At 46.0% G+C, this 27,326-nt stretch overlaps 1 protein-coding gene across 1 annotated transcript in view; it reads left to right on the top strand.

The window, feature by feature from the left end:
- The window catches only part of ass1 (argininosuccinate synthase 1), a 180,550-nt gene that overhangs the window by 5,526 nt on the left and 147,698 nt on the right, over positions 1-27,326 (top strand). Inside the window, exons 2-4 of the mRNA XM_073052786.1 lie at positions 3,998-4,110; positions 23,657-23,725; positions 25,285-25,473. Coding sequence (XP_072908887.1) covers positions 4,003-4,110; positions 23,657-23,725; positions 25,285-25,473 — 366 coding nt within the window. The 5' untranslated portion in view covers positions 3,998-4,002. The remainder of the gene's footprint in view (positions 1-3,997; positions 4,111-23,656; positions 23,726-25,284; positions 25,474-27,326) is intronic.

Genomic DNA, 27,326 nt, shown 5'->3' with positions numbered 1-27,326 from the left:
CATCTACGCTGCAGGTACCACGTACCCTACCCCGTAGGGTGACGTGCACCTCCCCAAAAAAGTAACTCACGCGTCACGGCGACGCAGACCTCAACAACTGTGATTGGTCCGCTTGGTAGCATCGCATTTCCTCCTACACATTTCCGGTTGCTTCTTCTCCGCCACGTCTGTACACCGATGTGAAACAGATGAACCAAATCGTCAAATCTACCTGCCGACATGCGAAAATGTTTGAAATGCATTTCCTCGTTCATGTCTCTCATGAAGAAACTCAAAACAGTGGCATAGAAACCCCAACTAGCGTTTGGGCGCACACCAGCGCATGCTCGCTACGGTGTAGAGCGACGCAGAAGTGAAAATCAGGGCCAGGGCATAGCCTGTACACACAAGTATAAATCAGCCTTAACGGTGCAATAGGTGTAAGGCGGTAGTGTAGTGGTTAGCACAACCAATTCCAGCCGCTGCCTTTAAGGAGTTTGTACATTCTCCCCATGACTGTGTGGGATCCCTTCCACAGTCCAAAGACGTAGCAGTTGGTAGGTTAATTGGTTATTGTAAATTGTCCTGTGATTGGGCCAAGATTAAGCTTATCTAGGTGGCATGGCTAGAAGATAAAATAAATTAAAGATGTGTGTATGAAATGAGGGAACTGGACCCACTCTAAATTTAATAAGAAAGCAGATAGGGCAATCTCAGTCTGCAAAGATGCTGCCTGGCCTGTTGAGTTCCTCCAGCATTTTGCGTGTGTTGCAAAGTTGAGGTGGGATAGGTGAGATGGGGGTTGGGGTAAAGCTCAAAGTACATTTATTATCAAAGTATACATTACATAACCTTGAGAGTTGTCTTCTAACAGGCAGCCATGAAACAGACACCCCAAAGAACACACAAAAAATGGAGACCATTGAACACCCAGTGCACAGTGAAAATAAAACAAATCAGGCAGACGATAACCACGAGCAAATAGCGTTCTGAACTGAAGTCCACAAAGAGAGTCCCGTAGTTCAACGCAGAGCCGAGTCGTGGCGAGTCCCGTCCCTCGCCTCGAACCCTGTCACTCTGACGATTCCAGTCAGGCCTGGTACCTACATCAACGTCTATATCATGGCCTAGCGCCTCGATTCGGCCTGAACGTGAGACTCTGAGCAGTGGGTTTCAAGAAGCTGGAATAAAGGGATGGAAACTGAATTAATCGGTGCCTTTCTCTTGTTGGCAAATACTACATGCAAATTCATTCTGGTGGCTAACCACCAGCTAAATCTTGTCATCCCTGATTAGTTTCAATGGGGAAGTGCATTGCTGCTGGAACAGGTGATGGGAAGCGTAAAATTCTGAGTTGCAAAGTAATGGCAGGGCCCTTGAGAGAGTTATCTCCTGAGATTTTCCTGTTTTTTTGTATTTTTGGTGGAAAGCAGGAGATCTCTGTGTATCCTCCAAGGACGTGACTATCTAACCATTTCAGTCCATGTCAGCAGTTAAGTCTTGAACACCTGGTGCATTTTTGGGAGAGTTATGTTACTTAGCATTGAATGACACACCCTACACCCTGTTATTAAACTGAAAAGGTGGAGCTGAGATCTGCACAAGATGCGATGTTACACAGGTTGCCCAGAGCACAGTGCACATGTCTGCCAGCTCTCTGGAGTGTAATGTTCTGCATCAGAGGGCACAGAGGAGTATGGCAGTGTGCAAGCTATGGAAGGCTTGATCGATGGCTGCAAACTTCTCTCTGCACTGTCTCCACGAGATGGAAGAACCGAACCAACTAGAGCTGGTTGGGTCGAGTGGACTCACGGTCATGTCACGGCAGAGCCTGGAATGTTTCAGCACCAGCTCAGCAGACAACTTTGGGCAGTGACTGCAACCATTTCTTTTCAGCGTGGAGCTGCTGGGAAACTCGACCATATTTACAAACGCCATCGAATATCAAAGTTTCTGCTTGTTTGATGTTACACAGCAGGTGCTTTTCACCCACGTGCGGGTTAGGAGGTCTAGAAGGTGGCCAACATAGTTCCGTTCTTTAAAAGGACGAGAAGCATGGACCTAGGGTGCTCAGACTAACCTTTCCGACGGCAGTGGTGGGTGAATTTTGGAAAATTTTCTGAAGGGTGGATAAAATATTCCAAGAGACAAGTTATGGGAAAACAGTGAGGGTTTTGGGAGCATTTGTGTTTGACTAATAGTGGATTTTAAGGATGTAATGAGTATCAATGAAGTGGTTGTGTGTATATATATATATTTTTTAATATATATATATATATAAAATAATAAAATGAGGTATAACCAGCTTGTAAATTGTAATTTATATTTTTAAAATTATGTGTTGCACTGTATTGCTCCTGCAAAACAACAAATTTCATGAGATTCGCCAACGATATTAAACCTGATTCTGATTCTGGGTCCTTCATGAGAGAGGATAAAATAAAACCCCGTAGAATCGACGGGAAAATGCTAAAATGAATTAACGTCAACACACACAAAATGCTGCAGGAACTCAGCAGGTCAGGCAGCGTCCATGGAGATGAATGAGCAGCCAATGTTTTGGGCCGAGATCCTTCCTCGTGACTGGAAAGGAAGTCAGGAAAGGTGCCGGAATAAAAACTTTCACTTTTCCCACCCACCTGGCAGATTGTGCAGTGACCAGAAAGCAAAGAGCGGTGTTCTGTCAGAACGCTACTGCCTAGCTTCTATATAAAGCATTTAGGCTAGGCTGAGGTCTCCTCACATATGGTGTCAGAACTGGTAGCATAGTTGAAAGTGGGGAAGAGAGTTCCAGGCTGCAGGAAGTGTCAATGCAGAGATTGGTCACATGCACATTGAAATATCGCAGCGAAATTTGTCGTTTTTATCAAATCAACTCTGTGAGGATTGTGCTGAGGGCAGCCCGCAAGTTCACTCATCCTAAACCGTACGTCTGAAACGGGAGCACCATGGGGGAGCCCACTTGGTCAGAAGGAGAACGTATAAACTCCTTACAGACAGCAGCGGGAATCGGTGATCGCTGGTGCGGTAAAACAATTGCATTACCCGCTACTCTACTTTGCCACCCTGCACTGTGCGTTGGTCAGATATGCCAAATTTGCAGGAGGAATGTGAGGAGGTGCGTTTATGGGCAACAAGCGGGCAAGATTATATTAAAAATGGGAGGAGGACGAGGTGGGTAACAGAGAGGTCTCAGTGTACATATCCATAAGACATGGGAACGGAATTATACCATTCAGCCCATCGAGGCTGTAGCTGGTACTCCATCATGGCTGTTTTATTATTCCTCTCAACCCCTTTCTCCTGCCTTCTCCCCGTAGCCTTTGACACCTTCACTAATCAGGAACCAATCAACTGCTGTATTAAATATGCCCAAAAAAGAACAAATCGCGCAAACAATAGAAAGTAACATTCAGAACTAAGGTTCAGGAAAGCGAGTTCACAGCCACAAAGCCATTTTATCACCGCAGGCAGTGCAGAAGCCCGTGATAATTGGTGAAATTGAAAGGGTTCTTGTAGTTTTAAAGATCACTTGTCATAAGTGAATCACCATTTCATTCTGTTCACAAGTGCTAACAACCCTTTTTCAAGCTAAAGAATAATTTTATACAACAAAGTGATGTTTATTCTGTTCTTTAATAAAACACTTTTGTCTGATTTTTTTATTTGGATAAATGTGTAAGCATACTAATTCACAACCATATTCTCTGTAGATCTTAAAACTACAGCTAGACATTTCAAGTGCTGGTGACAGGTCTGTTTCTCTTGCCGCAGATACTGTATGACCTATTACATATTCCCAGCATTTTCTGTTTTTAGTCCAGATTTCCATCATCTCCAGTTCCACTGATTGATTTTTTTGATATTTCAAGTTATTTGACTTAATCTTTGTGAATGGGATTAAAATATTTCTTGTAAAATACTGGGGCTACTTTGATTTATGCTTTGCCTTTCTTTGGACAATTTTATTGGTAATTAACAGCCTTGTTTATCTTATTTTCTCCCTTCTTTTCTTAAGGCTCAATGTCTCAGTCAAAGGGTACAGTGGTTCTTGCCTACAGTGGTGGTTTAGACACCTCATGTATTCTGGTCTGGCTGAAGGAACAAGGATATGAAGTCGTCGCATACCTGGTAGGAAGAATTCGAGTTTATTCTAATATTATCTTGTGTTAATCTCCATTCACTGAGTTTAGGCTGAAATGAAAAAGGTAAATGATATTAGGACAAAAATCCTACTCTTTAACACAAAATGGGGTGCAGTAGAATTTTAGAATAAAGATATTAACTGGGCTTGACAGCTCCACGTGTTTGTGGCATGTTTTGGGAAATCACAAGAGTCCTGGGTGTGTCAGAGCACCTGCTGGGTGAACATGGTGACTTTACTTGGCATGAGCTGTTCCACCACGACACGCACTCCATTTTACATTTATTGGGTACATTTTGTCTTCACATCCTGTTTCTTAAAATGACATTGCTTACATGCTGTCGGTTCATCTGTATGTTCAGGAAAATTATTATGTTCAACTGGCGGCGGTAATGCACCTTTAAGTTGGACTACCAACCACCACAAGATGTCAGAAGAGGAAGAACTACGTTTGTTTGGTATCTTACCGAGCAACAGTACTAACAATGTAGTACTCCCTCAATATTGTCCCCTGTCGCCTGGATGAAGTCCTGGAGTGAGCCCTGTGCTTTTAGGCAACACGCAATTTCCTGGAGAAGCTGAGCAGGATCAAGCAGCTACGGTCAGAGGAAAGAAACTCTCGAAGCCCTGCATCGGACTGACGACTAACATCAGAGGAGAACTTAGTGGAATGTCCACAGAACCCATTTGGAAGGGCAGATACTGATGTTGGAAAATCCTCGTGCAGAATTAGCTAGTTAGCACACGAAGTTGAATAAAGTTCAAAACTTTTTTTCCCTTGGAAGTTGCGTGAATATTTGTTTCCTGTGACAGGTTTTTCAGCACAAAAGCATTTCAGTATTGTGACTAAACAAAGGTCAGTGTAGAGAGGTGCCTTTTCCCAAGGATCTACACCTGCTTCAGTGAGAGTGGTGGGTCGGGCAGAGGAACAATGGACAATGACACAGTAGCGTAGCAGTTAGTGTGACACCATTACAGTGCAGGACGTTCCTGAGTTTGGAGTTCGATTCTGGAGCCACCTGGAAGGAGTTTGTTTGTCCTTTCTGTGAAGTGCGTGGGTTTCCTCCGGGTGTTCCGGTTTCTTCCCACGGTCCAAAGATGCCCCAGTTAGTAGGTAAATCAGTCATTGATTAGGCTAGGGTTAAGTCGGTGCATCTCATTGGGCGGGAAGGGCCTATTCTGCGCTGTATCTCTAGTAAATAAATACCGCAGGTCTCTTTTAACAGCCTGATCTAAAGTTCGCAAAGCCGGATTTGACTTGTGGACCGTGATTTGGGTGCTCCTTAGTGAAACTAAATTGATTTTTGTTAATGAATTCCAGAGCTATAACCTGCAGGAGTCAAGATCCTGCTGCAGGGTTTCAACTCGAGATGTTGACAGTTCCTTTCTTCCCACAGCGTGCCGCATGACCCACTGATTCCTTCTGCAACTTGCCGCCGTAACTTCCCTGTGTAATCTTACAGGGTGATTTGAATGCTTCTTTGGTTTCGTGTGGCTTTCTGATTAAAGAACCATAGGCTAAATGCTGGGAAGTAGAGTCTGTTTGGTTGGATTGCGATATAGAATTGTTATCTTTCTTGTAGTTTTAACTCTCTGCTGTTTGAAATTTTATATAATCACCTATATACATGGAATTTTTCACTGAGTTTCCAGTAGGTACAGTTGCCTCTGTATTTTTCTGAAAACTTCTTGATTTCAGTGGCAGGTACCATGTTGCTATCTTATTGGTTAATTTATCAGTGGAACTTCTGTTATTTCTAATCTGGTATGAGAAGATCATGATTTATTTTCTTTTTGTCTTTCTCTTTGTTTTCTCTCACCATTCTCCTTTGCTTTTATGATGTTTAAAAAACCGATCATTAGCGGTCATTTCTAAGCCTCGTTCTTGACTCCGAAAGGAACTCTGGGGATTGCAGGATCCAACGGCTTTTAAATCCCCTGAGGTTAACACCGAGGCGCGAGTCAGCACTTTCTACGCTGCGTAAAGACTCACAAAGCAGCAGTCAACAACTTGTCTCATTTTGCCCACTTCACTTCTGCTTTGTGTCTCGTTGGCCTTTCCTTCTTCCTCTTGGAGCCTGTCAATGTGGTTCTGCCGGATTTGATCATTAAGGAGCTCCATTCAGCGTTGCCAGGAGAGCTCCTGACTGAAATATCAACTCAAGCTGGAGCTTTGAAGGAGAGCTCAAATTAGAACAGGATAATCTTTAGCTTCTGTAATATTATCTGCTGGGAAAGGATTTGCTTTCCATTGTAGAATTTTTAAAAATCAAACTTTTGTTAAGTCTTGCCCTGACCAGCTGCTTTCCTGCAATGAATGAACACTAGGCTTACTGCACTTGCTCTCTGTGAAGCAAACGTTGTTGAGCAAAGATTTATTGATGGGGTCATTAGAATGAGAATCAGGGTTATTATCAGTGAAATATGACTTGAGGTTTAACACAAAATACACTGCAGATGCTAGGGTCAAAGCAACACATACAACACGCTGGAGGAACTCAGCAGGTCAGGCAGCATCTGTAGAAACGAGCAGTCAACGTTTCGGGCCGAGACCCTTTGTCAGGACTGAAGGCCTGAGACGCTGACTGCTCGTTTGGTCCTGAAGAAGAGTCTCGGCCCGAAACGTTGACTGCCCGTTGAGTCCTGACGAAGAGTCTCAGCTCGAAACGTTGACTGCCCGTTGAGTCCTGACAAAGAGTCTCAGCCTGAAACATTGACTGCCCGTTGAGTCCTGACGAAGAGTCTCGGCCCGAAACATTGACTGCCCGTTGAGTCCTGACGAAGAGTCTCGGCCCGAAACATTGACTGCCCGTTGAGTCCTGATGAAGAGTCTCGGCCTGAAATGTTGACTGCCCGTTGAGTCCTGACGAAGAGTCTCGGCCCGAAACGTTGACTGCCCGTTGAGTCCTGACGAAGAGTCTCGGCCCGAAACGTTGACTGCCCGTTGAGTCCTGACGAAGAGTCTCGGCCTGAAACGTTGACTGCCCGTTGAGTCCTGACGAAGAGTCTCGGCTCGAAACGTTGACTGCCCATTGAGTCCTGACGAAGAGTCTCGGCCTGAAACGTTGACTGCTTGTTTGATCCTGACGAAGAGTCTCGGCGCGAAATGTTGACTGCCCGTTGAGTCTTGACGAAGAGTTTCTGCTCGAAACGTTGACTGCCCATTGAGTCCTGACGAAGAGTCTCGGCCTGAAACGTTGACTGCCCGTTGAATCTTGACGAAGAGTCTCGGCCCGAAACGTTGACTGCCCGTTGAGTCCTGACGAAGAGTCTCGGCGCGAAACGTTGACTGCCCGTTGAGTCCTGACGAAGAGTCTCGGCCCGAAACGTTGACTGCCCATTGAGTCCTGACGAAGAGTCTCGGCCCGAAACGTTGACTGCCCGTTGAGTCCTGATGAAGATTCTCGGCCTGAAACGTTGACTGCTTGTTTGATCCTGACGAAGAGTCTCGGCTCGAAACGTTGACTGCCTGTTGAGTCTTGATGAAGGGTCTCGGCCTAAAACGTTGACTGCCCGTTGAGTCCTGACGAAGAGTCTCGGCCTGAAACGTTGACTGCCCGTTGAGTCCTGACGAAGAGTTTCGGCCTGCCTGTTGAGTCCTGACGAAGAGTTTCGGCTCGAAACGTTGACTGCCCGTTGAGTCCTGACGAAGGGTCTCGGCTCGAAACGTTGACTGCCCGTTGAGTCCTGACAAAGAGTCTCGGCTCGAAACATTGACTGCCCGTTGAGTCCTGACGAAGAGTCTCGGCCCGAAACGTTGACTGCCCGTTGAGTCCTGACGAAGAGTCTCGGCTCGAAACGTTGACTGCCCGTTGAGTCCTGACGAAGAGTCTCGGCCTGAAACGTTGACTGCCCGTTGAGTCCTGACAAAGAGTCTCGGCTCGAAACGTTGACTGCTTGTTTCCACGGATGCTGCCCAAGCGGCTGACTTGAGGTTTGTTGTTTTGCGGCAGTTCAAGAGATAATATATTACTATTAAGTTACTATAAGAATTAAAATAGTGTAAAAGGGTTATCGTGGGCGTTTGGGCTCATTCTGGCAGCCCAATCAGCGGTGGGAGCGGAGCACAGTGTATTAAATAAAAGTCCAGAAAGGACGAGCGGGGTGGCCATTGTTGGGCGTAGGCCAGTGGTGAGAGCAGGAGTGTCAGGCTTTGGCTGAAAGGGGCATAGGCTCTGGGCAAGTTTCTGTTAAGGTTCTCTTTTTTCCTCTCTTAGAAACATAGAAAATAGGTGCAGGAGTAGGCCATTCGGCCCTTTGAGCCTGCACTGCCATTCAGTATGATCATGGCTGATCATCCAACTCAGAACCCTGTACCTGCTTTCTCTCCATACCCCCGATCGCTTTAGCCACAAGGGCCATGTCTAACTTCCTCCTAAATATAGCCAATGAATCGGCCTCAACTGTTTCCTGTGGCAGAGAATTCCACAGATTCACCACTCTCTGTGTGAAGAAGTTTTTCCTCATCTCGGTCCTAAAAGGCTTCCCCTTTATCCTTAAACTGTGACCCCTTATTGTATCTGGTGTAGTAAGTCACCATTGTGTGTTCATCATGCCGGATGCTGGAGTTCTGGGAGAGCCAATGTCTCCCAGGGAACTACACCTGGGTGAAGTGTATCCGGCTGCAGCTCCGTGAATGATCTTCTGGATAACCTTCGGCTTGTATAGGAGAGCGAGGAAATCATTGATCAGTTTCGGGGAAGTAATCACCCCTAAGTTGTGGGAGGTGAAATGGAAATGTGAATAGACAATTAGTGCAGAGCACCCCTGTGGCCTTTCCCCTCAATAATAAGCATACCATTTTGGATACTGTTGTGGGGGCTGATCTCCCAGGGGAGAACCATGAAGACTGGGTTACTGGCACTGAGCATGGGTCCATGGTGCAGGTGGGAATGAAGGAGAAGAGGGTTGCAGTAGTAATAGGGGACTCAATAGTCAGGGGAACAGACAGGAGATTATTCTATGGATGTGAGTGGGACACCTGGATGGTATGTTGCCTCACAGGTGCCAGGGTCAGGGATGTCTCGGATCACGTCCACAACATTTTGGAGGGGAAGGGAGAGCAGCCAGATGTCTTGGTACATTTTGATACCAAGGACATAGGAAGGAAAAGCAAAGAGGTCCTGAAGAGAGAATTTTGAGAGCCTGCAGAGATGAGAAGCAGGACCTCCTGGGTAGTAATTTCTAGGTTGCTGCCAGTGAAGTTAGAAACAGGATAATTTGGCAGATTAATGTGTGGCTGAGAAGCTGGTGCAGGGGGCAGGGCTTCGGGTTCTTGGATCATTGGGATCTCTTCCAGGGGAGGTATGACCTGTACAAAAGTGACCGGTTGCACCTGAACCTAAGGGTGACCAATATTCTTGCAGGCAGGTTTGTTAGAGCTATTGTGGAGGGTTTAATCTAACTTGGCAGGGGGATGGGAACCGGAGCGAAGGGGCTTTGGATAGGACGAATGGTAAAAATGCAAAGATAGTGTGCAGTCAGACTGTCAGGAAGTGGGGCTGAGGAGGGAAAAAAGGATCAGCCATGATTGAATGGCAGACCAGACTCGATGGGCCTAATGACCTAATTCTGCTCCTATGTCCTATAGGTGTTATGGTCTAACAGGGAGAACAATTCCCTCTAAACTGCGCAGGTGTGCAGTAACTGAAATGCTCCCAGGCACATAGCCTTCTTTGCCACACAAATGGAATAAAGACAGATATGGAAAAAGTTTACCAAATGTGAAAGATTTTCTTTGGACTGTGTTTCATTATAGCCTTCATTTAATAAAATCAAAAGTATGTGATTTTTCAAACAGGAGATAGTCACCCTGAGGCTACAGGAGTTAGGTAGTGGGTGACCGTCAGGGAAGGGAGGGAAGAGCTCAGATAGTAGAGAGCTGCCCTGTGGCCATTCCCCCTCAGTAATCGCTATCTTGTTTTGGATGCAGTCGGGTGGGGGGTGACCTGACAGAGGACAACCACAGCAATCGGGTCTCTGGCACTGAGCCTGGTTCAGTGGTGCAGAAGGGAGAGAGGAAGATGAGGAATGCGGTAGTCATAGGCGATTCCATAGTGAGGGGAACAGACAGGAGGTTCTGTCAGCCTGATAGAGATACCCACATGGTGTGTTGCCTCCCAGGTGCCAGGGTACAGGATGTCTCGGATCGGGTGCAGAGTATTCTGAAGGGAGAGGGTGAACAGCCAGAAGTCTTGGTCCACGTTGGTACCAATGACGTGGATAGAAAAAGGGAGGAGGTCCTGAGGAGAGAATTCAGGGAGTTAGGTAGGAAGCTGAAAAGCAGGACCTCCCGGGTAGTAATCTCAGGATTGCTGCCTGTGCCACGTACTAACGAGTGCAAGAATAACATGATCAGGCGTATTAATCTGTGGCTGAGAGACTGGTGTGGGGGCAGGGCTTCAGATTCCTGTATCATTGGGGCCTCTTCTAGGGGAGGTATGACCTGTACTAAAAGGACGGGTTACACCTGAACCCAAAAGGGTCCAAGTAAGCTAGCGGGCACATTTAATAGAGCAGTTAAGGAGGATTTAAACTAATTTGGCAGGGGGATGGGAACCGGGGTGATAGGGTTGAGGAAGGGGAAAACAGGAATAAATCAAAGATAGCGTGCAACAGAGATGATAGAAAGAACAGGCAGGAGATGAGGCATAATCACAGACAGTGGGATGAGTTACAGGGCAATAGAGGCGTGGTGCAGTTAAAACAGAAAGCAACAAATACTGGACTGAAAATGTTATACTTGAGTGCACGCAGCATAAGTAATAAAATGGACGATCTTGAAGTTCAGCTACAGATTGGCAAATATGACGCTGTGGCCATCTCTGGAACTTGACTAAAGGATGGCTGCCATTGGGAGCTGAACATCGAAGGAAAGATAGGTTAGTATGCGGAGGGGGTGGTGTGGCTCTGTGTATAAGAAATAATATTAAATCATTAAAAAGAGACATAGGATCAGAAGGTGTAGAGTCTCTATGGGTTGAGTTAAGAAATGGCAAGGGTAAAAGGACCCTAATGGCAATTGTATACAGGCCTCCAAACAGCAGCTGGGTTGTGGATTACAAATTACAGCAGGAGATAGAAAAGGCCTGTCAGAAGGGCAATGTCATGACAATCATTGGGGATTTTAACATGAGAGTGGATTGGGAAAACCTGACCAGTAATGGACCTCAAGAAAGAAAATTTGCAGAATATTTACAGGATGGCTTTTTAGAACAGCTTGTTGTTGAGCCCACTAGGGAATCGGCTGTGCTGGATTGGGTGTTGTGCAATGATCCGGAGGTGATAAGAGAGCTTAAGGTTAAGGAACCCTTTGGGAACAGTGATCACAATATGATCAAGTTCACTTTGAAATTTGAGAGGGAAAAAATAAAATCCATTGTGTCTGTATTTCAGTGGAATAAAGGAAATTCCAATGGCATGAGAGGGGAACTGGCAGAAGTTGACTGGAAAGGGACACTAGCGGGAAGGACAGCAGAGCAGCAATGGCTGGAGTTTCTGTGAAAAATGAGGGAAATGCAAGACATATATTCCAAATAAGAAGCAATTTTCAAAGGGAAGAAGGACACTGTCGTGGCTGACAAGTGAAGTCAGAGCCAAAGTAAAAGCAAAAGAGAGAGCATACAAGGAAGCCAAAGCTAGTGGGAAGATAGAGGATTGGGAAGCTTTTAAAAACTTGCAGAAGGAAACTAAGAAGGTCATTAGGAAGGAAAAGATGAATTATGAAAGGAAGCTGGCAACTAATATACTAAAGATATATATGAAAATACTAAAGGCTTTTTAAGTATATAAAAGGTAAAAGAGAGTCGAGGGTAGATATAGGACCAATACAAAATGACGTTGGAGATATTGTAATGAGAGATGCAGAGATGGCAGAGGAACTGAATGCTTATTTTGCATCAGTCTTCACAGTGGAAGACATCTGCAGTATACCGGACTTTCAGGAGTGTCAGGGACGTGAAGTTTGTGCAGTGAAAATTACAACTGAGAAGGTGCTCAGGAAGCTTAATGGTCTGAGGGTGGATAAATCTCCTGGACCTGATGGGTTCTGAAGGAAGTAGCTGGAGAGATTGCAGAGACATTAACAATGATCTTTCAAGAATCGATAGATTCTGGTATTGTACCGGATGACTGGAAAATTGCAAATGTTACTCAGCTGTTCAAGAAGGGTGGGAGGCAGCAGAAAGGAAACTATAGACCTGTTAGCCTGACATCAGTGGTTGGGAAGTTGTTGGAATCGATTGTTGGGGATGAGATCACGAAGAACCTGGAGGCACATGACAAGATAGGCCAAAGCCAGCATGGTTTCCTGAAAGGAAAATCCTGCCTGACAAACCTAGTGCAATTTTTTGAGGAAATTACAAGCAGGGTAAACAAAGAAGATGTAGCAGATGTGGTGTATTTGGATTTTCAGAAGGCCTTTGACAAGGTGCCACACAGGAGGCTGCTTAACAAGATAAGAGCCCATGGAATTACAGGGAAGTTACTAGCATGGGTGGAGCATTGGCTGATCAGCAGAAAACAGAGAGTGGGAGTAAAGGGATCCTATTCTGGCTGGCTGCTGGTTACCAGTGGAGTTCCACAGGGGTCGGTGTTGGGGCCGCTGCTTTTTATGATGTGTAACAATGATTTGGACTATGGGATTAATGGATTTGTAGCTAAATTTGCTGATGATACAAAGATAGGTGGAGGAGCGGGTAGTGTTAAGAAAACGGAGAGCCTGCAGAGAGACTTAGATAGTTAGGGGAATGGGCAAAGAAGTGACAAATGAAATACAATGTTGGAAAGTGTATGGTCATGTGCTTTGGTGGAAGAAATAAACGAGCAGACTATTATTTAGATGGTGAAAGAATTCAAAATGCAGAGATGCAAAGGGACTTGGGAGTCCTTGTGCAAGATACCCTAAAAGTTAACCTCCAGGTTGAGTCAGTTGAGAGGAAGGTGAATGCCATGTTGGCATTCATTTCTAGAGGTATAGAATACAAGAGCAGGGATGTGAGACCCCACGGAGTATTGTGTGCAGTTTTGGGCTCCTTATTTTAGAAAGGATATACTGACATTGGAGAGGGTTCAGAGAAGATTCACAAGAATGATTCCAGGAATGAAAGGGTTACCATATGAAGAACGTCTGGCACCTCTTGGGCTGTATTCCCTGGAGTTCAGGAGAATGGGAAGGGATCTCATAGAAACATTCCAAATGTTAAAAGGTCTGAACAGATTAGATATGGCAAAGTTATTTCCCATGATAGGGGATTCTAGGACAAGAGGGCACGACTTCAGGAGTGAAGGACATCCATTTATAACAGAGATGCAGAGAAATTACTTTAGTCAGAGGGTGGTAAATCTGTGGAATTTGTTGCCACAAACGGCTGTGGAGGCCAAGTCACTGGGTGCATTTAAGGCAGAGATAGATAAGTTCTTGATTAGCCAGGGCATCAAAGGGTATGGGGAGAAGGCAGGGGAGTGGGGATGACTGGAAGAATTGGATCAGCCTTGATTGAATGACAGAGCAGACTCGATGGGCCGATTAACCTACTTCTGCTCCTGTATCTAACATTCATAGTATGCAGATTATAAAAGAATACTTTTAAAGTGCCATGCAGTTTTCAGGCCATGTAAAAATTTCATTGCACAGCTGTAAAAACAAACTTGGAGGGAAAGCTGATCGTGAGGTACTGCTCATTCAGACGTCTAAAGGGAGAAACACTTGTACCATTACTTGATGCCACGAAACAGAAAGCTTCCCAAGATCAGTTTAAGACTTCTTTCAAATCGGCTGTTATGTGCTTCTAGGTTGTTGGGTGGCTACTGAGTGTACACCTTCTCCCATTACAAAGAAACTACTTACACTGTTGAAGCAAGCCTTCCTCACAACAAAGCATATCCGTCAGTCTCCCCTGAAGCCTCCTGAACTTGCTCACCCATTTGCACACTCCTATGTTGCTACCCTTCCCCCCTTTAAACAACTGGTCGAACTTTATTGATCTGCTGTGAAGCAGCTGGGGGTGGGGGGGGGGAAGTGAACTAGAAGTATGTTTGGTACATTAATAGGAGTATTATACGATTATTTGCTGGTCTGAAGTACAGAAGGTGATGATTAGTGGAGTTTAATCTTCCCGCGGTGTGGTTGCCGGAGTTTTGTGGCCGACACCGGCTGTGGCCCAACTAGCTTACAATTCTGATTTCACCCTCTGCCCTTCTGTTTCACGCCCAGCCAGGAAAGGGTCCCGTTTTCCGCCTCAACCGGAGGACGAGGCGTTGTTCTTGGGGTCCCACCTTCCATCAGGCATTCCTCGCTTCCTCATAACTCACCCCTGCAGGGGAATTCCATTGGTCACCTGCCTGAAGTTTACAAAGTTCCCCTTAATTAGCAACCAAGTGGCCATTTTGTACTGTTCCAGAGACTTCCGATTTCAGTCCAGATGAGTGATTCTGTACATCCAAAACATAAGCAGGTGAGCAGAGGAGACTTACCAGGCCTGCAAGAAGATGAATTTAGGGCTGCATATGCTGACAGATATGTACTTGGATAAGATATTTACTTTGAACTTTGATAGAAAAATGGAGGGCCATGTAGAAGGGAAGGGCTAGATTTGATTTTAGAGTGGGTTATAGGGTTGGCACAACTTTGTGGGCTGAAGGGCCTGTACTGTGCTGTGGCGTTTTATATTCTGTGAGCCTCCCAGATGTTCGTCAGTCCTTTGCCTCCTGCCGATGGGTCTCATTTTCCACTTGATCTCGGCTCCCACGGAGCTGTTACTTCTGTGACTTTGCAAGCCTTATCTAGTAAATGGAGCCGAATTCTTTACCCTCATCGTGCTTATCGAACAGAATGGACTATTACAACAATACACTGGATTCATGGCTCATGTTAAACATAATAGCTAATCCTTGAAATGTAATTAACTGAATTTAAATTCTCCAGTCTACATTGTAGAGTGCCATTTCTCATAACTGGGTTATTAGTGTAGGCTTCTGGATTGTGTTCATTGACAGTGCATTAATATGTTAGATACCCACACCATCTGATAGCATCCCAGTTCAATTTCAAAGCACAAAAGAAATAATGATAATGCACAGAATTATAAATGATGCTTCTTTGTAATTTTCCATTTTATTTCAAACCGTACAAAGGACTGGAACGAAAATTAAACTGCGCCGTTAAATAGAAGTTCCAATTCAGTTGTACTGGCTGTAGATTGAGGCAATTTGATTAGCAGCTGACATTGTTCTGCTGGTACAATAGTGGCTGGAAGCAGTGATAAGAATCGAGCTTGTGATACAAATGAATAGCGGTAATGAAGATGCAGTGTGATTTGCTCTTCTCCCGCCAAACTGAAAATTGATCACAAACAGGAGGAAATCTGCCGATGCTGGAAATCCAAGCAACACACATAAAATGCTGGAGGAACTGCTGAAGGGTCTCAGCCCAAAACGTCAACTGTACTCTTTTCCACAGATGCCTGGCCTGCTGAGGTCCTCCAGCATTTTGCGTGTGCTGCTTTGGTTGACCTTCTCTCTCATGTTCTTTCTGATGTGTTACATCACGGCCTGGTATGAAAACACCGATGCCCAAGAATGGAAGAGCCTACAAGAGGTGTTGGATACAGCCCAGTCCATCACAGGAAAAGGCCTTGCCAGCATTGAGCGCATTTACAAGGAGCGATGCCAGCATCCTTCATGAAGGACTCCCACCATCCAGGCCTTGCTGTCTTCTCAGTGCTGTCGCCAGGACGGAGGTACAGAAGTCCCAGGTCCCACACCACCAGGTTCAAGAACAGTTATTACCCTTCAACCATCAGGCTCCTGAACCAGCGTGGATAACTTCATTCACGTCAATACTGAACCGATTTCACAACCTGTAGATTGACTTTCAAGGAATCTACAACTCACTTTCTCAATATTATTTATGCGTATTTGCACAGTTTGTCTTCTTTTGCCCATTGGTTGTTTGTCCGTCTACGTTTGAGTGTAGCTTTTCATCGATTCTGTTGTATTTTTTTTGTACTACTGTGAATGCCTGCAAGAAAAGGAATCTCTGGTTACATATACGCACTTTGATGATAAATTGACTTCAAACAATGAACTGTGATCTGTAGAGCTTCCACGGGACAGGGGAACGTTTCTGTTAGTATCCTTAATTGAGCACTTACTTTATGAAAAATTCAACTTTATTTTCCCTGACACCCTCATTTGGAAATATTTGAGTAATTTGTTTCACCTAGAAATGTACTTTGAATCAAGTTTTCATCATATTAGTTCTAGTTGCTGAGTGAATGTGGAAAGCCCTGGATTAACAGCTAGTTCTTACTTATTTCACTTTCTGGATCTTCGACCGCTCCTTGGGCTTTGTCATGGGAGACATTCCAGAGTCCTGAAGCAACAGTCCGTAGCACTGAATTGTCCAGGAAGGTGGGAGGAGTGCTGAGTACGAAGGCTGAACCCCATGAACTCTGGACGAGCAGTAATGTCCAGCCTGGCCCACAGGAAAGCATCAAACTTTGAAAGAAAATGAATATCCACTATTCTGTAAACTCAAGAAGTTCTGCAAGTGCCGGAATTCTTGAGTAGCACACACAAAATGCTGGAGGGACTCAGCCGGTCGGGCAGCACCAGTTGACTGATCGGTCTGAGGCCTTTCACCAGGGCTGGAAATGAACGGGGGCAGGAGCTTCCAGTCCTGATGAAGGGTCTCAGCCTGAAGTGCCGACTCCACAGATGCTGTCTGCCCTGCCGAGTTCCGTCAACATTTTGTGCACGTTCCCTGACATTCTGTCCTCAGCTGGGTCCAGACTTGGCCTGGGTGTGGGAGGGAGACTCTGTGTGTGGTTGCAGAATTGCAGTTGGTGTGGTGGGGGGGGGGGGGGGGGAATGAATTAAAAGGACACCTCTGCTTTGAAAAGTGGCCCTTGCTCTCTGCCATGTCAAGCGTTAATTGATCAGGTTGAGGCAGATTTCCTTCTATTTCAGCTGCTCCCCCCACCCCAGCCACCCACCGCGACGCAGGAGCTTGCACGGATAGGGTGACAGCTTAGGGTGTCGATCCTCGGGCAGTTCCAGCTCTGTACCAGCGCAGTTTACAGGGGCCCCACAAGGGGCGGCGGGTCCAGACTTGAATTTCATTTACGTAACCCTATTTCCTGTACTCTGCCACCCTCTCCCAACTCCACCTTACGGCCCACAGCAGCTGAATTCCTGGTTCACAGGCCCACAACCCTCAGATCAGCGTAGCACCGTTACCCTGTGAACAACCCACCAGTTCCGTCTCCGTCTGTAAGGAGTCTGTGTGTTCTCCCTGCGGGTTCCCTCAAGGTGCTCGGGTCCCTCCCACATTCTGAAGACATGCGGGTTCGGACGTTAATTGGCCACATGGACAGTGAGGCCTCATTGGATTGGAAGGACCTGTTACTGTGCTGTTATCTCCAAATAATAAAAAATCCGAATAAACTTTCTTCCTGAACTCGCTGATTGATATTCCACCAATTCAGAGGCATACCCCACCAGCTGCGTACTTCCTCAATTGCTGTTTGCAGCCCTCCGCCAGAATCAGATTTAAAATCACCGGCTTACGCCATGAAATTTGTTAACTTTGTGGCATCAGCACAGTTCAATACATGATAAATAAAGGGGAAAAATGGAATTACAGCAGAACAGAAATCAAGAGTGGTGAAGTAGTGTTCATGGGTTGAATATCCACTCAGAAGTTGGATGGCGGAGGGGAAACTGTTCTTGAATTGTTGAGTGAGTGTCTTCAGGCTCCTGACGGTAACAATGAGAACAAGGCACGACCTGGGTGATTGGGAAGGGGAGGGAGGGCTTAATAATGGACGCCACTGCTTGAAGATGTCCAGGATACTACGGAGGCTCGAGCCCATGATGGAGCTGACTAAGTTTACAACTCTGCAGCTTATTTCGATCCTCAGTAGCCCCCACCTCCATACCAGCTCTCCACAGTACATCTGTAGAAATTTTCGAATGTTTTAGGTGACAAGCCAAACCTTCTCAAACGCCTAATGAAGTATGGCTGCTGTAGTGCCTCCTTTTGTAACTGCATCGATATGTTTGTTCCAGTTAGATCCTCAGGGACATTTACAGCCAGGGACTTGAAATTGCTCACTCTTTCACTTCCGATCCCTCACCTTACCCTTTCTGAAGTCCACAATCAGTTCTTTGGTCTTACTCACCACAGGAAGGATGTGGAAACATAGAAAGGGTGCAGAGGAGATGTTCAAGGAAGTTGCCTGGATTGGGGAGCATGCCTTATGAAAACGGGTTGAGTGAACTCGGTCTTTTCTTCTTGGAGCGACGGAGGATGAGAGGTGACCTGATTGAGGTGTATAAGGTGATGAGAGGCATTGATTGTGTGGATGGTCAGAGGCTTTTTCCCAGGGCTGAAATGGTTGCCACAAGAGGACACAGGTTTAAGGTGCTGGGGAGTAGGTACAGAGGAGATGTCAGGGGTAAGTAATTTTACGCAGAGAGTGGTGAGTGTGTGGAATGGGCTGCCGGCAATGGTGGTGGAGGCGGATACGGTAGGGTCTTTTAACAGACTTTTGGATAGGTACATGGAGCTTAGAAAAATGGAGTGCTATGGGTTACCATAGTAATTTCTAAGATGGGGACATGTTCGGCACAACTTTGTGGGCCGAAGGGCCTGTATTGTGCTGTAGGTTTTCTATGTTTCTACGATGTTAAGTGTAAAACACCTTCATCAACCTCTTAACCCATCACACTGTCCTCTCCTATCAGACTCTTTCTTCTTCAGCCCTGTGTCTCTTCCACCTATCACCTCCCAGCTTCTTATTCCATCACCCCCCCCCCCCCCACACTCTCCCACCTTCCCCTACCGGCTGTACTCCCCCCACCCCCACCTAATGCTGGCGTCTGTCCCCTTCCTGTCCATTCCTTTTGAAGGTTCTCAGCCCCAAACATCAACTGTTTATTCCCCTCTCTAGATGTTGCCTGAGCATCCGGCGATTTGCGTGTGTTGCTCTGGGGTTTCAGAGCCTGCCGTGCCCAGCCACACTAATGCACGAAGCAGCAGGGGGTTTCTCACTAAATGCAAAACTGATCGAGAGTGTATTGTGCAGTGACAATTAACTAGCCCCTGAGGGCATAGGTGAATTCCTGGCTGATTTTGTTGCTGCACTTTATCAAGTTCTTGATCTGAAGATTATTTCCTTTCAACCCACATCTCCTCTACAATAGTCAGGGAGACCCCCTGTTGCATTTCCCCTTTAAGGCACATTTATCGGGCAGCAAAAGGAGAGATAATTACAGCCGGCTTGCTGATACTCAGTAAGTAGAGGAAGGTTTCTCGTGGGACTTGTCAGGCTGTGTGAACTTTATATCTTCTACAAGAAATGTTTTAAATTGTATCTGCCAGTCAACAAGACGGATATTACTGAAAGGAATTATTGAGGCTGATTCTGAGTGCCTCTTACATTAAATGCTCTGTGAAGACAGCCTGCCCTCTGGTGGACAAACATGCTTCTGCAGGTTCAGTGACAGTCTCCGAGTTAGCAACACGCCAACATTGCACGATAAGGTTTAAAACACACACTTTGTTGCTCCTTGGATAAAACATTGCAAAATGGATTTTCAGATTTTAAGTGCCAAATCCATAATTTCTATCCATTCCTAAAATTGTTTCTGAGATTGAGAAATTGCAACAGAGAGAAAAAAAATACCTGGCTAGCAAGTTTAATGGAAATAGGGAAAAACTTGGCCTGGTTGTTAATTTCACCCCTTATTTCAGAAAAGTTTGTGAAATTGAGGCAAGATGATGGAGCAAAGAAATTATGCTTCTTAAAGTTAATTGATATTTGAAATAAATTTTGTTTAGATCCAAGTTAATTACTTGTGGAGGCCAAGTGTTTATGTATATTTAAAGTAGAGGTTGATAGGTTCTTGATTGGTCTGGGCATGAAGGGATGTGGGGAGAAGGCAGGAGAGGGGACTGAGAAGGAAAATGGAACAGCCATGATAGAATGGCGGAGAAGACTTGATGGGCCAAATGGCCTAATTCTGCTCCTATATCTTATGGGCTATGGTCTTTATTTACCTTACATTTCTCAATATTGCTTCAGAAAGAGAAAGTTACATTTCTGTAACACCCATCATGTCCCTTTCACGAAACACAAAGTGGACGGCTGTTGAAGTGGTCGGCACTGGTATGCAGCAGGCTGTTTCAGCACAGCTGGTCCGCCAAGCAGCAGTGTGAATACGTTTAGTGCTGTTGAGTGAGAGATAAATATGGGCCAGAACACTGGGGACAACTCCCCTGCTCTCACAGTTCTGTTGTGACGTCCTGCACTTCACGCATGGATTCAACTGATGCATTTATGAAGGAGCATTAACATTCAAGGTAAATTTATTGTGCAAGTCCATAAATGTCAACATATACAAACCTGAGATTCATTTTCTTGTGGGCATTCACAGTAAATATAAAGAAACTGAGAGCAAGAAAAAAGCTGCACACAACCGAGACAAACAAAATGTGCAAAAGACAACAAACTACAAATACAAAAAAAAACAAAATATAAACAACAAATATTGGAAGCTGCGTTGCAGATCAGGATTGGGGAGTGGAAAATCACTGAGGTGGAGAGGCTATTGAGTTCCTGAGATCCTGAAAGCGACGCCGTTGGGAGTTTAGCAATCTACCGTTTAACTCCTGGTAGGATCACCCATGACAGTCAGGGTAAGGGAGAGATTGCGGTCAATGAACAATCCAATCAAGACCTCAGTGGTGGAGCTGGTGGAAGATGAGGACAAGTCACAACGGCAGTGAAGGGTCCCCAGTCATCTTGTACTGCGGGCCACCGGACCCTGACCCTGATCCGTCAAGGACTGTGTGGTGGCTGCCCGGGCATCAGCCTCCCCACGTTAAACAAAGTCATGCATCGGCATTCTCCATCAGGCGAATCCACCCAAACATCCCGGTCATGTGGATCCTAGCTCAGTCAGTACAGTCACCTGAGGACCCACAATGGAGAACCCTTTTGGAGAACATCACCCTCACCTTGAGTGAGCGTGCAGCTACTGAGCAGTGGAGAACAACGGAGTGTTGCTGAAGAGCAGTGTGTGCCTTTAAAGAACAGCATAGGGAGTGTTCTCCAAGCATGCAATCAGACCCTAAGCCAGGGGAGCCAAACCTGTGGAATGCGTGGCCAAGGAGGCACCTGCACAAATGTTAGCGCTGACCCTCGATCCTTTCAATCCCACTCATAGTAAAACAAATCCATCACTGTTATCTTTCTGTACAGCCGGGGAGCACAGGAAGCATCTCACACCAGCTTGGTGCCAGCAGGAACACGTGTTGCTGGCTGATCTCGTAGACCTGGTGTGCAGGTCAATATTTGGATAGTACGTGGTTGCAGTGACAATGTGAGCGGCCTCCTCCGTCGGTCGTGGTCGACCATGGGTACTGTGCCTCTGGTAGTCACCGGGAGTGGCCTCTACAGGGCGCAAGCCAGGGCAGAGTTGATATGGAGATCCGTCTGTTGCCCATGCAGTGGGATCCCCCTCTCCATGCTGATGACAGATCCAAAGGAACAATGAAAGTCGATACAGTTTGGTGCCAGCAGCATCGCAGGAGTTGCCGTGCCGGTGCTGGGTACAGCAGTCAGCCGTCTTCGGGACTCTGACTCGGGACTTTTCCTCGGGGTTTACTCCCAAAGCCTTTCCCGTGAGCGGGTATGGCCGCAAGGCAGTTGAGGTTTGAAATTGGAGTTTTCCCTCTCCTAGATGAGCTGCCATCCGTGGTTAACGAGCCCCATCTGCCCAGAGCAACTGGTTTTAAGGAGCCAGTGGACCGCCTTTGCCCCTTCTCCTGTCAGTGAGAACAGCTCCGCCGGGCATAAGAACGATGCCACATGTGAAGGCCAGGAGTTGGACTGGGTTGTCAGAGGCTGTTTGAGGCTCCAAGAGTGGTCACAGCTGAAGGGTGGTAGTGGGGACGAGCTCCCACTGCTGAAGAAATGCTCTTCATGGCGTGCGTCTCAAACAGCCTCTGACAGTAACAATAGTATTTAGAAATTATTGTATTTTTCAATTGTCTTTTTGAAAGATTATTAATAATTTTTAACAGATTTTCTAAAATACTCCATTTATTTCCATCGGTCTCTGTTATACTTCTATTAATAGTAAAACAATAAGTACATATAAATAAGCAACATTCCTCATCTTTTTATCTTAAAAAAGGCCATAATTATTGTTATTAATTCTTTACTCAATGATAGTCTCTGCTCAAAATTACCATGGGATAGAAGAGGATTGTTTAGAACATTAACACCAGTTTGGGCAGACACAAACCTAGGGAACATTGAGGAAGGGATGAAACTTGGTCTTCAACTGCAAGGATACCTGAAGGTGGTGGATAAAGTGGTGAAACTCTTTCGTGCAGAGGATGGTGTAGAGTGAAATGAGCTGCCAGCAGAAGTGGTAGATAAGGGTTCACATGTAACATTTAAGATAAGTTTCGATGGGTATATGAGTGGGAGGGGTATGGAGGGATAAGATCTGAGTGCAGGTAGATGGGACTAGGGAGGAGATCAGTTCCACATGGACTGAAGGACCTATTTCAGTGTTCTAGTGTTCGGTGACTCTAAGAAGGCATGTTGGATTCTTTAAAGGCTCAAAGGTCCAATTTAATGTCAGGGAAATGTATACAATATGCATCCTGAAATGCTGTTTCTTCGCAAACATCCACAAAAACAGAGAAGTGCCCCAAAGAATGAATGACAGATAAATGTTAGAGCCCCAAAGTCCCCCCCCAGCTCCTCTCCCTCCCGCACATAAGCGGCAGCGGACAACAATCGGCCCTCCCCCACCAGCATTGGTACCCGTCACTCAGGTGAGCAAAGCAATAGCAAAGACACAGACTTGCAGTTACCCCAAAGACTTTGCGTTTCACCCGGCATTCAACAGATTCGCTCCCTCCCTAATAAGGGAGAAGGAGGTGTCTCCGTTTTTTTCCCCAGCGAGCGGGGAGACGTCACAAACAACTTGTTGATTTATGATGTTAAAAGTCTGTCACATCGCTTTTTTTGAGTTCTGTGCCCGAAGATTGGGTTTTTGGGCTCACAGCAGAAATCCCGACTCCCCCGATGACACACGGGTCTCCTGTCGTGACACCAACTCTTGATCTTGTCTCCAGAGCCCAGAGATCCCAGGCTTCCGAATTCGAGCCGGTCTCTCAGGCCGAACCTTTGGCGGGCCAAACTACGACCAGTTACGGAACCCTGAGAGCGGGTCCCATTCCCGCAAAGAACCGTAGTCAGCAATTAACTCCAGGTCAGGGTCTTCAAAAGAACCCTGGAAGGGAAAAATAAAGATGGAAATCGAGCTGTTTCCGGAGATGCAAGCAAAGGAGTCTCCGTTTAGTGCCATCTTAACTTCGCTCTGCCTCCCATCATTAACTGGAACACATTATACAAGTGGGAGGTTATGGTTTTGAGGTGGTGATTGAGTTCTTTGTGTGGTCCTGATGCTTGAAGTAAAATTAATAATCCTTTCTTCCATCACCAACAGGCTGACGTTGGGCAGGATGAAGATTTTGAAGCTGCTCGAAAGAAGGCTGAGGCTTTGGGAGCCAAGAAGGTAAGATGGCATTGTGCTGTAATACTCCTGGTCCAGAGGAAACTGCCGCCTTTATGCACGTGGCCACCCTGCTGCTGGAGAGGGTTGGTGCTTGGTTCAGCCATCGGCGTCCCCCTCGATTCATTGGCTCCATCTGATAGCTCGAGTTTGTCAGTTCTGATGAAGCGTCCTGTTTCCATTTCCAAGAGTGAAGCCTCACCTGCTGAGACTGTCCTGCATTTTGTGTTTTTATCTCATGTTTCCAGCTTCTGCAGTTTTTCGATCTTTCTTTACACTCCAGTGTTCTCTCCCTCAGCTTTTCACTCAACTCCTCAATACCTGCCCTCTGTGACGGTACACCTTCCATTGTTTGTCTGTGTCAAATTCTGTTTGAAAATTAGCCTTGCAGATCAACTTGGGATGCTTTGTTGTGGTCACGCTTAAATACAAATTATTGACTTTATTATTTCAACAGATTTTATTTTCCGCACTGTTTGGCAAACTAAATTGTCCGCAGCACCTAGAGGCCCGAAACATCAATTTGTCTATTCCTGCAGAGTTCTTCCAGCATTTTGTGCATTTTTCCTTCATTCTACAAAAGGAACAAGTACAATACTAGAGTGGCTACTTGAAGACAAACCGAAACTGCTGAGAGACTGACCCCGGGTACTTGACATTGTAGGGCGCGCTTCCAAGTAACAAATTTCTAACTCGATCTTTATAGTGAAACCAGCAAAGATCAACGATGTTATTGCGATATAAAAAGTACTAACCAAGCTAAATTAGTGATATTGCGATCTTCAAAGGTTCATTTATTATCAAAGCGTGTACCCTTACACAACTCTGAAATTTGTCTTCCCCAGATAGCCACGAAACAAAGATAGAACATGAAAGTCATTCAGAGAGAAACAGCAAACCCCCCCCCCCGTACAAAACAGAACGGCATCCCAATCACTAACATTCTCCGCCCACACAAAGTAGCCTTCAAATCAGCGTAACTATGCGTTCTAATAACCTTCCAATTAGTGTTCAAAGCGCATTTGAGCAAAGTTAGCACGATTAATTAACGTATTTAAGCGGTCAACAAAAAATGTAATTCCCCGTGGATTGACACTGTTCACGAGGCTAAACAACTACGACAAAGCATGAATGCATAACTGTACACGTCTGCTTCTACCACGCCCTGGAATGTGACAGATTACCATATTAAACACGCCACAAAATACACTACAGACAGAAAAGAGAATCATGCCTCCTACAAGTACTATGATTGCACAATGTTGGGTGGGGAGAGTATTGAATCATGCTTGATATGTTCATAAGGCTAGATATGTATTAGGCCATAGAAAGTCTATGAATTCCCTCCCTAACAGTACTGTGGGTGTACCTACACCTCAGGGACTGCAGCGGTTCAAGAAGGCAGCTCATCACCACCTTCTCACGGGCAACTGGGAATTGGCAATAAATGCTGGTGATGCTGACATCCCGTAAATGAATAAATAAAACTATATATAATCTAATCCTTTGGTTTTGTGTTGAGAGCCATGCATAACACGATACCCATTGTGCTTTTGTTCCAGGTTTTTATTGAAGATCTGCGGAAGGAGTTTGTAGAGGAGTTCATCTGGCCTTGGGTGCAGTCAGGCGCTGTGTATGAGGATAGATACTTCCTCGGAACATCGCTGGCCAGACCCTGTATCGCCAGGGGTCAGGTCAAGATTGCCAAGCAGGAGAAAGCTCAGTTTGTGTCTCATGGAGCTACAGGAAAGGTATGTTCATGGGAACTTGATTTGAAATAGTTATTCTTTATCATCACAGAAATAAAATGCAGTTTTACAGTAACTGATATGACTATTAGTTTGAACTGAATAGATGAATGCCACTTGCTGGGGAATCACTGCGGCACTAGGCAGTTCCTATAATATAGATCCCCATATTCTTCATAAATTCATCAAATTTGAAACTGGATTTGGCTTTTAGTGTCTAACAGAGGAAAGTCCAGAGACATTCTGCTTAGTAAGTTGTAAATTGCCCTGTGATTAGACCAGGGTTACTTCGGTGGGCTGTGCCTGCTGTAATGGCATCTGCACCAGACCCCGAGGCGAGTGGTCCCAGGTTCGAATCCGGCCGGCTCCTTGCACGTTTACCATCCGCGCTGGGTTGAGCGTCGAGTTAGCAACTCGGCCTCGCGAAAACCAGACAAAACCGCTAAAGAAACAGCAAGGCTGCCGCCCGATACACCACGAGGCGCGGAGAGGAACGACGACAAATCGGTTGGGTTACTGGGCGGCACGGTGCGGTGGGCTGGAGGAGTCTGTTCCGTGGTGTCATCCCTCTGGTTCGGGGTCTTTCCACAGACACAGCTGACATGTTACCTCAGCCACTTCTGCCCATTGATCATTCCCTACAGTAACCAGCTCCTGTACAAGCATTGTTCAAAGAAGCATTCGCTTTATTTGTCACAAGTACATCACAACATGCAGTGAAATGCATCGTTTGCCCCAACAACCAACATAAACGTAGTCCGAATCTGTGTTTGGGGGTTGCCATGGTGCCGTCACCATCATAGCAAACCCACATCTTACTCATTTTTAACCCGTACTGTACGTCTTTGGATTGTGGGAGGAAACCGGGGACACCCAGAGGAAACTCACACGGCCACGGGGGAACATGCAAACTCCTCACAGGCAGTGGTGAGAATTGATCCTCGATCACTGGCACTGAAGAATATTGCACTGACTGCTGCGCTCCGGTACAAGACTTACGCGGTTTGTCCTCCTTCCAGACATGGAACCGCTAATTTACAAAGCCCATTAAAAAAAATGAGAAATATCTTAGGAGGTGTTATTCCAGTGCAGTTGTTCATCCTTCATCCCGTTCGGCCTGAACTGTCCGTCATTTTTATCCTTCCTGTGGATGTTGCCTGTGTTTGCTCCTCTGGATTTCCAGGGGCTCCGCCAGCACAGGGCTGTGTGCTCAGCCCCCCACTCGACTCGCTTTACACTTGCGTGGCCCAGCACAACTCCAATCAGACCCGGAGGCTCCTCGATAGCTGCTGATTCAGAAAAAGCTACAAGTTGGGGGTGTGTGATTCGTGATAAGATCTCTGCGGTGCTTTGATGGGAGGTCTCGTCATACTCGAGCATCTAACAATCAAACACCAGCCATTCTGTCTACCGAGAGAGCTCCCGTCTGTGATCCTGACAGCAGTTTACATACCTCCAGCGGCCGACTGGAATCAAGCGCTTGAGGTAGTGCACGATGCCACCAACAAACGAGAAACAGTCCATCCTGACACGTTTCATGTCGTCACTGGTGATTTCAATCAGGTTTGTTTGAAGAGAACCCTGCCATCAGCATATAACGTGTGGCACCAGAGGTCCAGACACACTCGGCCAAAGAGGAGGCCGTGAGTGACCATGGGGTTGCTTCGAGGCCGGGGGCCTGAGCCGTGTTCAAGATGATCTAAAAGAATGCACCACGGTTGTCACAGACTTTATAATAATAGACAAGTGTCCTACAATCCCACAAACAGGTCGGCTGCAGAAGGACAGACAGATTGGGAGAATGGGGCAAGAAAATGGCAAATGAAATACAATGTTGGAAAATGCATGCACTATGG

Source organism: Hemitrygon akajei, chromosome 7 (genome assembly GCF_048418815.1).
Source record: "Hemitrygon akajei chromosome 7, sHemAka1.3, whole genome shotgun sequence".
Classification (NCBI taxonomy): Eukaryota; Metazoa; Chordata; class Chondrichthyes; order Myliobatiformes; family Dasyatidae; genus Hemitrygon; species Hemitrygon akajei.
The sequence above is the reverse complement of the archived record's forward strand: the minus strand, read 5'-3'. Positions and strand labels throughout refer to the sequence as shown.